Source organism: Squalius cephalus, assembly GCF_949319135.1.
Source record: "Squalius cephalus genome assembly, chromosome: 24".
NCBI lineage: Eukaryota > Metazoa > Chordata > Actinopteri > Cypriniformes > Leuciscidae > Squalius > Squalius cephalus.
The window spans coordinates 5,671,831-5,685,114 of record NC_137145.1 but is presented as its reverse complement, the minus strand read 5'-3'; the positions used below and the strand labels follow the sequence as shown (position 1 = coordinate 5,685,114).

General features: G+C 36.9%; 1 protein-coding gene and 1 long non-coding RNA gene across 3 annotated transcripts in view; one reads left to right on the top strand and one right to left on the bottom strand.

Moving 5' to 3' along the window:
- The window catches only part of LOC307152103, a 15,049-nt gene extending 2,383 nt beyond the window's left edge, over window positions 1-12,666 (top strand). Inside the window, exon 3 of the long non-coding RNA XR_013819964.1 lies at window positions 12,561-12,666. This is a non-coding gene — a long non-coding RNA (uncharacterized lncRNA). The remainder of the gene's footprint in view (window positions 1-12,560) is intronic.
- Window positions 1-13,284, bottom strand: part of edil3b (EGF-like repeats and discoidin I-like domains 3b) — a 30,465-nt gene that overhangs the window by 5,783 nt on the left and 11,398 nt on the right. For both annotated transcript variants that reach the window (XM_079860488.1, XM_079860489.1), the window contains 4 exons: window positions 9,692-9,873; window positions 5,406-5,561; window positions 4,214-4,358; window positions 3,943-4,127 (listed from right to left, as the gene is read on the bottom strand). In XM_079860488.1, the coding sequence (XP_079716614.1) occupies window positions 3,943-4,127; window positions 4,214-4,358; window positions 5,406-5,561; window positions 9,692-9,873 (668 nt within the window). The remainder of the gene's footprint in view (window positions 1-3,942; window positions 4,128-4,213; window positions 4,359-5,405; window positions 5,562-9,691; window positions 9,874-13,284) is intronic.

Below are 13,284 nucleotides of genomic sequence, written 5' to 3'. Positions count from 1 at the left end.
AGCGGCATTCTTAGCAGCTCTGCAATCTCAGAGGAGGGTTTGAGCGGCTGGGCTCGGCTCTGCAAGCGTGCCAGTGTCATATAATATATACATTAGGCTGTTCTCTCGGATCCAATTTCCCAATCTCAGTTCAATGGATGCAGACTCAGCCATTTAAAAACATCACGGCCCTCCGTTCTGAGACCGAGCTCAGATTTACGGTTCACTGATAACGATAACAGTCTAACGGTTTAGCTAGATTAGTGATGTTGGTGGTACAGTAGCTGACCTCAATCTGACCTGAGTGTACATGGAAGATTATGGACAAAATTAAAGATTATCCTGCAGAATATTGATTGAATGAGGATGAATATGTTTATATGGCATGGGAAATTTTGGCTAAAATCATTTACATAGATTGATGCCACATCCTACCACCCACCATGTGTCAAATTCAGCCCACTTGGATTTCTAAATGATCCCATCGGCTGAAATAACTTTTGTGATATGGTATCCTATTTGGTGCCTCCTTAGAAATCCTGAAATCACCACATAAATTTTCTCTTGTTGTCTTAAAAATAACACCAGCTGTTTATCACTCCAGTTTGTGTGTGTCACTGTGTGACTTTTTTAACTCCCTCAGAGGCAGAAATTGAAAATGAAAGGTTCTGCGACTGTACAAAGTCATGGATATTTAATGAAGTAAACATTGTTTATTTCATGATTGGTTGCCAGAGAGGGCTTCATAAACCAGAATATATAGTGTTTTTAATTATGGGTTAAAAAACAGCGAGAACACAGAGAAAAGCTTTATATCGTATAGCATGCTGATCTATTTCCTTTTAATGAGCAAAATCTATATTTTTTCCTTGCTGAAAAAAAAGTATTAATTTCTTCCAAAAACAAATGTTAAACCCTAAACTTTTTAACAGCAGATATATATATATAGTAGTATATATCAGTATATATATATATATATACAGTGAGGAAAATAAGTATTTGAACACCCTGCTATTTTGCAAGTTCTCCCACTTAGAAATCATGGAGGGGTCTGAAATTGTCATCGTAGGTGCATGTCCACTGTGAGAGACATAATCTAAAAAAAAAAATCCAGAAATCACAATGTATGATTTTTTAACTCTTTATTTGTATGATACAGCTGCAAATAAGTATTTGAACACCTGAGAAAATCAATGTTAATATTTGGTACAGTAGCCTTTGTTTGCTGTAGTTTTTCACCAGGTTTGCACACACTGCAGGAGGGATTTTGGCCCACTCCTCCACACAGACCTTCTCTAGATCAGTCAGGTTTCTGGGCTGTCGCTGAGAAACACGGAGTTTGAGCTCCCTCCAAAGATTCTCTATTGGGTTTAGGTCTGGAGACTGGCTAGGCCACGCCAGAACCTTGATATGCTTATTACAGAGCCACTCCTTGGTTATCCTGGCTGTGTGCTTCGGGTCATTGTCATGTTGGAAGACCCAGCCTCGACCCATCTTCAATGCTCTAACTGAGGGAAGGAGGTTGTTCCCCAAAATCTCGCAATACATGGCCCCGGTCATCCTCTCCTTAATACAGTGCAGTCGCCCTGTCCCATGTGCAGAAAAACACCCCCAAAGCATGATGCTACCACCCCCATGCTTCACAGTGGGGATGGTGTTCTTGGGATGGTACTCATCATTCTTCTTCCTCCAAACACGTTTAGTGGAATTATGACCAAAAAGTTCTATTTTGGTCTCATCTGACCACATGACTTTCTCCCATGACTCCTCTGGATCATCCAAATGGTCATTGGCAAACTTAAGACGGGCCTTGACATGTGCTGGTTTAAGCAGGGGAACCTTCCGTGCCATGCATGATTTCAAACCATGACGTCTTAGTGTATTACCAACAGTAACCTTGGAAACGGTGGTCCCAGCTCTTTTCAGGTCATTGACCAGCTCCTCCCGTGTAGTTCTGGGCTGATTTCTCACCTTTCTTAGGATCATTGAGACCCCACGAGGTGAGATCTTGCATGAAGCCCCAGTCCGAGGGAGATTGACAGTCATGTTTAGCTTCTTCCATTTTCTAATGATTGCTCCAACAGTGGACCTTTTTTCACCAAGCTGCTTGGCAATTTCCCCGTAGCCCTTTCCAGCCTTGTGGAGGTGTACAATTTTGTCTCTAGTGTCTTTGGACAGCTCTTTGGTCTTGGCCATGTTAGTAGTTGGATTCTTACTGATTGTATGGGGTGGACAGGTGTCTTTATGCAGCTAACGACCTCAAACAGGTGCATCTAATTTAGGATAATAAATGGAGTGGAGGTGGACATTTTAAAGGCAGACTAACAGGTCTTTAAGGGTCAGAATTCTAGCTGATAGACAGGTGTTCAAATACTTATTTGCAGCTGTATCATACAAATAAATAGTTAAAAAATCATATATTGTGATTTCTGGATTTTTTTTTTTAAGATTATGTCTCTCACAGTGGACATGCACCTACGATGACAATTTCAGACCCCTCCATGATTTCCAAGTGGGAGAACTTGCAAAATAGCAGGGTGTTCAAATACTTATTTTCCTCACTGTATATATATATATATATATATATATATATATATATATATATATATATATATATATATATATATATTATACACTCACCACCAGCCACTAGGAACACCTGTTCAACTGTTCTTTGGCGCAAATATCTAATCAGCCAATCACATGGCAGCAACTCAAAGCATTTAGGCATGTAGACATGATCAAGACGTTCTGCTGAAGTTCAAACTGAGCATCAGAATGGGGAAGAAAGGTGATTTAAGTGACTTTGAACATGGCATGGTTGTTGGTGTCAGACGGACTGGTCTGAGTATTTCAGAAACTGCTGATCCACTGGGATTTTCACCCACAACCATCTCTAGAGTTTACAGAGCATGGACCGAAAAACAGTAGTGAGTGAGCGGCAGGTCTGTGGGAGAAAATGCCTTGTTGATGCCAGAGGTCAGAGGAGAATGATATGACTGGTTCAGCTGATATAAAGACAACAGTAACTCAAATAAGCTCTCGTTAAAACCGAGGTGCAGAAGAGCATCTCTGAACACACAACACGTCAAACCTTGAAGCAGAAGAGCATTTCTGAACACACAATACGTCAAACCTTGAAGCAGAAGAGCATCTCTGAACACACAACACGTCAAACCTTGAAGCAGAAGAGCTCCAGCAGCAGAAGACACACACTGGTGTCGCTCCTGTCAGCTGAGAACAGGAGACTGAAGCTACAATTCACACAGACTCACCAAAACTGGACAATAGAAGATTGGAAAAACATTGCCAGGTCTGATGAGTCTGGATTTCTGCTGGTTTGTTCAGATGGTCGGGTTAGAATTTGGCGTAAACAATATGAAAGCATGGATCATCCTGTCTTGTATCAGCGGTTCAGGCTGCTGGTGCTGTAATGGTGTGGGGAATATTTTCTTGGCACACTTTGGGCCTCTTAGTACCAACTGAGCATCATTTAAACACCACAGCCGACCTGAGTATTGTTGCTGACCATGTCCATCCCTTCATGATCACAGATGGTGTACCATCTTCTGATGGCTACTTCCAGCTGGATAACACTCCATATCACAAAGCTCAAATCATCTCAAACTGGTTTCTTGAAAATGACAATGAGTTCACTAAACTCAAATGGCCTCTACAGTCACCAGATCTCAATCCAATAGAGCAGCTTTGGGATGTGCTGGAACGGGAGATTCTCATCATGGATCTGCAGCAACTGTGTGATGCTATCATGTCAATATGGACCAAAATCTCTGAGGAATGTTTCCAGCACCTTGTTGAATCTATGCCACGAAGAATTAGGGCAGTTTTGAAGGAAAAAGGGGGTCCGACCGGGTACTAGCAAGGTGTACCTAATAAAGTGGCTGGTGAGTGTACAGTATATACAGTAATAGTGTAATACAGTATGAAAGTCTTAAGTCTGACCTGCAGCCATTGTGATTGGTCGTTATGGGCTGATGTCCATGCGTTGACCTTGCCCTGTTTGTCCAGTCTGGCCTTGGAGGGTTCCCAGGAGAACATGTCCATGTTTAGGGTCTGAAACACACTGGAGGAGGTTATTTGATAGTCCTGGATGTGTCCGGTTTTCATCCCCATGGGCTCTGAGCATCCTGAAAAACAATTGCAAGAGTGAACATAATTCTCATGACTCATGACTGTGTCGAACACTGCGCCCATAGTGTGTCAAAACACAGACCTGTGAGCTCACAGCCCAGGAGCTCCATTCGCAGTGTGCAGTGTTTCCTGCAGACTTGTGGGTAAATGCGGATATACTGCGCTTCAATCGGCGGGCTGAAGGAGTTGGCAGAGGGGGTGTTGTTATCGGTATTTCCTGTAAATATCTGGATTAAAATAACAAAACTATTAATAGCAAAAATAATCATGGTCAAATATTCATGTACAATAATGCTAAATCATATAATAAGTTAGTTTCGTGACTCTCATATCACACTGCACTGTTTTTTACCCACATCTAATACTATTCAAAAGTTCAGGGTCAGTAAGATTAAAAAAAAAAATAAAAAAAAAAAATAATAATAATATAAATTAATACTTATATTCTGCAAGGATTTAATAAATTGATCAAAAGTGACAGTAAAAACATTTATAATGTTACAAAAGATTTCCATTTAAATAACAAATAAATGCTGTTCTTTGAAATTTCTATTAATCAAAGAATGTGTAAACAAATGAGCCACGGTTTCCAACTAAAATATTAAGCAGCGCAACTGTTTTCAACATTGATAATAATAAGAAATATTTTTTGAGCAGCAAATTAAGCATATTAAAATGATTTCTGAAAGATCATGTGACACTGAAGGCTGGAGTAATGATACTGAAAATTCAGCTTTGCACCGAAGAAGTAAATCTATTTTCTATTTTTAAATAGAAAACAGTTAATTTAAGTTGTAATAATATTTCAAAATATTATTTATTTCAAAAATATTATTAATATAATATTACTTAATATATAAATAGCCTTGGTGAGCATAAGAGACTTCTTTCATTAAAACCTTTTTTTTTTCTTACTGACCCCAAAATGTTAAACAAAAGTGTATTTTAATTATTTAATATGATTTTATCATTTTAATTATATAATTTAAAGTCAAATCAATATGTACTTTTATTGATTTATCATTATCATAAAAGCCATAATTCATATATAGCTGGCCTAAATTATGATAAATGCTACATTGAAGGGATAAAATAGTTTTCAGGCAGATTTGTTGCAGATATATTAAATCAGAGGAGTCTGACTGATAAAAATAAAAACTGGAAATAGGGCCGAGTCGGCAGGAGAAGTTCTTAAGCGGACAGTTTCTTAATTTAAAAAAATCCCCCTAGGGCTCTCTCATCTCGTCTGGAACGAACGGCGTGCCCCGTCTTACCATGTCCTCATCTGTGTCCTTGACTTTAAACATGCTCCAAGCCTTCCCGTCTTCGCTGTACGCCACTTTATATGATTTCACATACTCTGGGCTTCCGATTCGCTTGGCACCCTGTGTTATCAGTCCGGTCACCCTCATCCTGCGCTGTAGATTTATCTGTGAGGGGACAGCACAAAATCGATGGCCTCCGCTTACAAGATGAACGAGTGAAGCCTCGTGGGCTGTGGAGTAATAATTTGTCCCTATCAGAAATTGCTGTGGTAGACAAAATAAAGGCTATGTATCTGGAGAGGGGCTGTGTGGAAGTTAGCTATGAAAGTTTGCACTGTAAAAAGCAAATAAATCTGATTTAAATTGTAAATAGAGTTCAACAGTCGAGTTCTGGAAGTAAAAAAACGCCATTTATTTTTTTCCATAGGGAAATGTTTTTTTATACTTATAAACAGCGCCTAAAATTAACACTCAGCGTATCAGCGTATATGAAACTGTGTCAATCACCAGTTGCCCAGTAACATGTTTATGAATTGAAACAATGCAATGTTGTGCGAATATAACGTTAACGATGCTCGGGACAGTTGACGGGCCAGTGCTGCATCCGTCACGAAAGTTTAAGCCTTGCCAATTTAAATATCCAAGGTGAAAAAGGGAACTCGATTCGTTACTCGCTCACTGTCTGAAGTTTTCTGTGCACAAACATTCGAAGCGCTCCCAGAAAGCTCTCTTTCGCGTCTTCTTGCACTTGAAAGGACAAATTCACATGAAGTATCCTAGTAAAAATAGTCGTTATGTCTTAAGTGAACGTAAATAGTTGAGAAAGAAAAGGCATGTGTGTACCGTATCAGTATATTGGATCCGTGCAGGTCTTAGTGATATCAGCCTAATAGTCCTGCAGCTGTCAGTGTCATTAATGTAAATCAACAACAAAAGACAAAGAGAAAATCACTTACTGCTCCTGTCTGAATAACTTTTTTAACTTTAATAAGGATTAGTCTATGTTTAATTTATATATTTTTACAACAGCCATGTTATTTTATATTTGTTCACTTTATTACATTTCTGAACCTGAATTTTCACTGGTGTCATTACAGCCTGTTTTTGCAAAAAACACTGGTAAAAAATATTTACGGCTGGTAACGTAACCATTTACCCTGGTAATCCAGAGTTCTCGTGAGAGCACAAGTTGAATTTGCTCAGCGAGTTACTCTGGTGTCGAGTAATGATGCTCATTAAATATGCCCCTCGATCTGAGCTGCACCAATCACATCGGGTCATCTGATATAGGGATCTCCCAGTCACGTGACCCCTAGCCGTGTGTCAGCCATTTTGACGGTATACATCCGTCAGCTACTCACATTGGCTATACTGTCTATGGACTGTCTAATGGCAATAGATCTATTATTAGGGGTGGGTAATATATTAGGGAGTATATTATTATACTAATAATATAATTATTAGTATAATTGTTTTATAATTAGCATAAATATTGCAATACTTTGCACTACAGTATTGATATAATTGCGTGCGCAAAATATCTCGATACTGAACAGAATCGAGTTTTCCCCCACCACTATTATTAGCTTCAGCTAACTCTTCACGTCATGTCATCGCACTTATTAGCATCACAAAAATATATATCAAGTATACAAGAGGAAGATAGGAATCATAGATCCATATGAAGCACCGCAAGTTCTTTTTACAGGCATTTAATGTGTAGAAAAACTTCCTGACATTGAGTTCGGTGACATTTACAGCTGACGTTACCTTATTCACTTCCCATCACGCTACACCAGAGCTTCATTAAAAGCATACAAAAGCAGGCTATCGGTTGTCATGGACATGTTACAAAAACTGAATAGACGTAAAAAGTCAAGTAACCTTGTATAATTTCATCTCAACTTTATTGTATATTTTACATGCACTTTTATTATTTGTTTACATTTTTCTTCTTGTACCTTATATCACAAACAGTTGGAAGCCAAGCACCACCATCAGCGTTTTGCCTGTATATTGCCGCCAACACTTGTTTCTCCGTTTTGTTTCTTTCGGGATACGGTATAAAGATAGGCCTATTCCTTTTGTATGATCACGTATCTGATCGCATCCAACTGCACAGCATCGCTCGGGCATGATAGAATATCGCGACGAGCTGCAGGATCAATGTAGTTTATACCAGATCCCGTCTCTGTTTATACTGTCTATGAGTATCACCGGCGGTTTAGCATTTTCTATTCCGTCAAAATGGCTGCTCCAAATGGCGTGACGTCACGCGGGATGTCCCTATAGGTGGGCCAGAGGCGAGATGACGACAGCTCTGTGACGTCGAAGTCATTAGTAAACATTGCAAGATGGCTATGGATGAACACCAGTTGTTTGAAACGGCTTTGGCCGCTACAATGCACAAGTTAGACTTGGCTTTTTATCTAAAAGAGGAACAGAAGACGCCGCTCGAATCGTTCCTTTGCAAGAAGGGAGTTTTTGCTGTTTTGCTGACCGGATACGGTAAGAGTCTAATCTACCAGTTAGCTCCGCTGGTAGCTAAGCGTATGGGGATTATTGTTGTGATTGGTCGTAGTGTTATCCAATTGCGTGCAGTGAGATTTTCAAATGCATGCTTGCATCGCCCCTCGAGCTGGGCGATTTTCATTAGTCGACGCCAGACCATTAATCTTTTTAGATTTAGGTCTGGATTTCCAGGCTAGTAACCATTGGCAGGTGTGGAAAGAAGTTAGTTTTAGGCCCTGCTTGTAAACCTCACAAGTCAGACCTGTTGGGAGGTTGTTAATTATTAATAAGTGGTGAAAAACTACATTACCCATGATGCTGTACAGAAAATTCCTTTAATCAGAGAGTAGTTGCGAGCAAATCAGAACTGCCCAGTCCCAATGAAGCGCCACGACTCCATACGGCATATTTTGCAACAAATTTAAAATATATAGATATTATCATCAACTTTAAGTGAATCGTTTTTTACACCATAGTTTTTAATTCAATTATGTAATTTGCAATGCTTCATGGGATTGTAGTTCTTTCCATCAGGAAAGTCGTTAAGTCCGACTAAATGGAAAAAATGCTTCTGGAACCAACATCGCTGAAACTTCCCAATGGCGGGAACTATTGAACTCCGATAGTGGCTGTTAATTACTAAAATTGGTAACAGTTTACAATAAGGTTTCATAGGTTAACATTAGTTAGCTACATTAGTAAACATGAACTAATAATGAACCGCACTTCAACAGCATTTATTAATCTTTGTTAATGTTATTTTCAAAAATGTACTACATTATTAAAATCAAAAGTTGTATTTGCTAACATTAGTTAATGCACTAAACCATGAACAGCTGGATTTGTATTAACTAACGTTAACAAAGAGTATCAAATACAGTAACAAAAGTATTCCTCATGGTTAGTTCATGTTAGTTAATACATGTGCTCCCATAAAATTAATACAAATGAAATGTATTTTATTTATTATTAATGTTTATTTAGAGTTTTATTTTAAACATTTGTTTTTGCTTTAGTAGAATGACAATGTAAAGCCAATTATTTCATTTTGAAAACAAAGTCTTTACACATCACACATTTTTATTTGGGGTCCTTGCCATCTAGTTGTTTGTAAACCCATTCTGGGTTGGATCACCACTTGATGTCCAATATAAAATGTGGGTCCTGATGCAAAAACCAACTCTGATGCAGTAATGAGAGCATCTTAGGACTAGACAAACAGGTAATGCGGTTTTTCCAGCAACAAATTGAGGTCTTATTTAAAAGCATATTGGCATCAAAGCCTTCTTTAATCTTGAGAGCAGAAAAAATGCATCAGGCTGACACAGGACGCCAAACAGAACAAGGCCAGGGACGCTGGTGTTGAGTGGGCATAGCTGGTGGCAATGTGTGGTTACCACTTAAGTCATTACTGTGGCTGTGAACACCCACAATGTTCTTTCTGTGTGTCTCCTAATGAAATCGCGCCTTTAGAAGTCCTAAAATCTCTAATGTAATTTGCCTCCAAGTATAAACTAATTACTGTTGGGTGTTTATACTTTTCTTAGAAAGGAGTTAATGTGCTGGATGGTTGGTATACAGCTTTGAAGTTATGTTAAGTTAGTTGTTAGCTAGTGGTTTTGCTAAAGCAAGCACCACTATTACTATTGCTTGTGAATTGATATTGTTATTAAAAAAAGTATGAGATGAGACTTGAATGTGTACTGTATTAATAAATGAATAGTCTTTATGGTGACGTTAGATTGGCAGATTTTCATTTAATGCAGTCAATGAGGCAGGATTACCTGAATCCACGGATATCGGTCGCCCTCGGCTGCGCTCCAGGCATTGACGAGGCCCTTCTTGTTGAGTCGGGCGAAGTACGGGAACCACTTCTGCAGGCCGAACAGAGCTCGATGTGTGGAGGAAGCTGTTACCTGCTGGTTGGAAATGATCCCTCCTTCCATTCCTAAAGGTCCAGAACATTCTGAGAGAATAAACATAGAGAAGAGATGATCACATATAACATATTCTCATCTTAAAATATTCAGTTGTTTCATTCTCATAGACATTTAACTGGATTTTGCTTAACCCTCTGGTGCTGTTCAGTCATATTCAGTTTTTTTTCCAGAATATTTTACTTCATCGGAATGGTACACAACTTGGTAAAGGTTTTGGCACTTGCTGTGTGAACACACACAAAAAAATCATGGACATGGTTTAATGGTCCTGAACAAAATAGTCACACTTGTATTGTGGTCAAAAATGACCGCATTGGAAATGAATGGGAGACGAATTTCATTTATTGGAAAAGTTTGGTACTACGCCTAAACAAAGTCTTACTGAAAGCTCAATTTTTAAGATATCAACCTCAAATTTGAAACACAGTTTGTTTAGATTTATGGCTTTGATTTTCCTCACAGTTTTAGGGTAAAATGTGTTTTTGGAAAATATATACAGTACAGGCCAAAAGTTTGGACACATTACTATTTTTAATGTTTTTGAAAGAAGTTTCTTCTGCTCATCAAGCCTGCATTTATTTGATCAAAAATACAGAAAAAAATGTAATATTGTGATATATTATTACAATTTAAAATAATTGGTTTTCAATTTATTATACTTTAAATTATCATTTATTTCGGTGATGCAAAGCTGAATTTTCAGGATCATTACTCCAGTCTTCAGTGTCACATGTGACATCCAGTCAATCACATGATCCTTTAGAAATCATTCTAATGTTCTGATTTATTATGAGTGTTGGAAACAGTTCTGCTGCCTAATATATTTGATGAATAAAAGGTTAAAAAGAACTGCATTTATTCAAAATAATTTTTTTTTTTTTTTTTTATATAAATCTTCTTTATTATCACTTTTTATCAATTTAACACATCCTTGCTGAATACAATTATTGATTTATTTTAAAAAAAAAAATAAAGAAAAAAATTACTGACCCCAAATTACTGACCAGTAGTGTATATTGTTGTTATAAAAGATTTCTATCTTGAAAACATTTGCTTCTTTTTTTTTTTATTTTCTTTTTTCTTTTTCTTTTTTTTATTCATCAAAGTATCCTAAAAAAGTATCACAGGTTATGAAAAAATATTAAGCAGCAGAACTGTTTCCAACTTTGATAATGAATCATCATATTAAAATGATTTCTAAAGGATCATTTGATAGACTGGAGTAATGATCCTGAAAATTCAGCTTTGCATCACCGAAATAAATGATAATTTAAAGTATAATAAATTGAAAACCAATTATTTTAAATTGTAATAATATATCACAATATTACATTTTTTTTCTGTATTTTTGATCAAATAAATGCAGGCTTGATGAGCAGAAGAAACTTCTTTCAAAAACATTAAAAATAGTAATGTGTCCAAACTTTTGGCCTGTACTGTATTTCATATAAAAAATTAAATTGCATTTTTGAGAATAAATGTAAAATTGTTGTAAAACTTTTTTCAAGTTTACTTTTTAAAACTTTTTTCACTTCAGCAAAAAACTTAAGTCTGTGCTCCAAAGCATTCAATATTTATGACAGTTTAAAGTGGAAATTTAATTTTCAGGTCTATGCTCCAAAACTGAATGAACGACTCTTCTTCTTACTGAATTAAATGCATACAGCGCCAGATTAGTATAGTTTGATTTAAGAACGGATGACTGTTATGAGTCCATTGTTTTTAGTTAATCAACAACATACCACTCGAACAGTGAAGTATGATTCCTGCAAAAGTGACTCTTGTGAGCTGGTTCTAGTGAATTTAGTGAATACTAAAAATACACCTACAGCTTACAACTTAAGTTAAAGATACACAGGAGTTTTGTCAGTGAAAATAAATTAATGAAATATGTTGTTCAGTATATAGGCTATATAGCTAAGATGTGTTATTTTAGTGTTATTGAGATACTATTCTACTTTTCCATTTTAATTTTATTTTAATTTAAAGTTTTAGTATTTTCTGGGTTATTTTTATTCATATGTTTTTATAGTTAAAAAAAAAAAACATTTCAGTTTTAGTTTTATTATTCAAGTTAAACTATGAAAATGAGAAATATTTCCTTGGCAACTAGCTGAAATTAAATAAGCATAAGTTTCTGGTAACACTTTATTTTACAGTGTCCATTATGTTACATGTACTTACCATAGTAATAAGAGTAATTATGCATAATTACATGCAATTAACCCTCAACCAAATCCTAATCCTACCCTAACCCTATAGTAAGTACATGTTGTTAATTATTATTACTCAGTACTTAAATATATAATTACACTGTAACAATGACACCTTAAAATAAAGTGTAACCAAGTTTATATATATTTAATTTTATTTCAATTAAAGTTCATTTTATTTGAAGTAACGAAAATGTATTTTTAATGTTTTAGTTAACTCTAATAACCCTGGCTAAGACCAATAATTAGATTCCATTTATGCCACCTCTATTTAAAAATATATTTAAAAAGTCTGAAAACTTAACTTATGTGAGAATTGATTTTAATTGAATTATTATCAAAATTATCTTATTTGGAAAAGTCTCCTGAACTATTAATAGAAAATGTTTATTTTTCTTTAAGAATAAATATAATAAGGGAAGATTAAGCAATTGAAAGGAATACCACAAACGCAGAGTTCTTTGGTCTCAAATGCTAATATTATAATATCATTCTCGCAGGTTCCCGCCAAAGGCTCCGTGTCGGCCTCTGAAATGCCATCTTTCTCCGTTTTGTCCTCAAAAACATCTGTCAGCCCTGAGCTTTTGGAGGCAGCGTCCTTGGATTCGTCGATGGATGTCGTGTCCTTGCTCTCACACACAGAGATGCTGTTTTCACTCTCGAAGCCTAAGATGTCCTCCCCAGGGTCATTGCTGTCATCGTTTCGTCCACCTGCGGAGATGGCCCTCGCTCGCTGGGATATTAACGGAGTACTTGAACCACTTAATGATCCACCCGCCGACTGGGGAGATTCGAAAAGGAGCCGTAGGCTGTTCAGACTTGCCCGAAGGGAGTTTTGCCTGCTGTGCTTGGACAGCATGATCGCAAACCAAACCTTATGAAGAGATGTAACTTTATATACGCTCCTCTGAGAGCCGTGTAAGTAAGAGTGCATGACTTTAATCTTCAGCTAATTCTTTTATGCATTCATAGAAGTGTTAAGCTACAGATGGGGAAAATCTTGTTTTGAGTCAGCACAAAAAATACCAACAAATAAGTCATGGTTATGTAAGTATAGGTATTCTCTCGAGTCCTAGGCTCAGGCGCACAAACGTCTAGGAAATGTTGCAAAAATAAGCAAAACAGAATCAGTTCCCCGCCGGAATTCATTGAAATGACAGAATGATTTCATGAGCAATGTGGAACTCTACTCTGTCAATGTCATATTGGCCTCATTCACTCAGA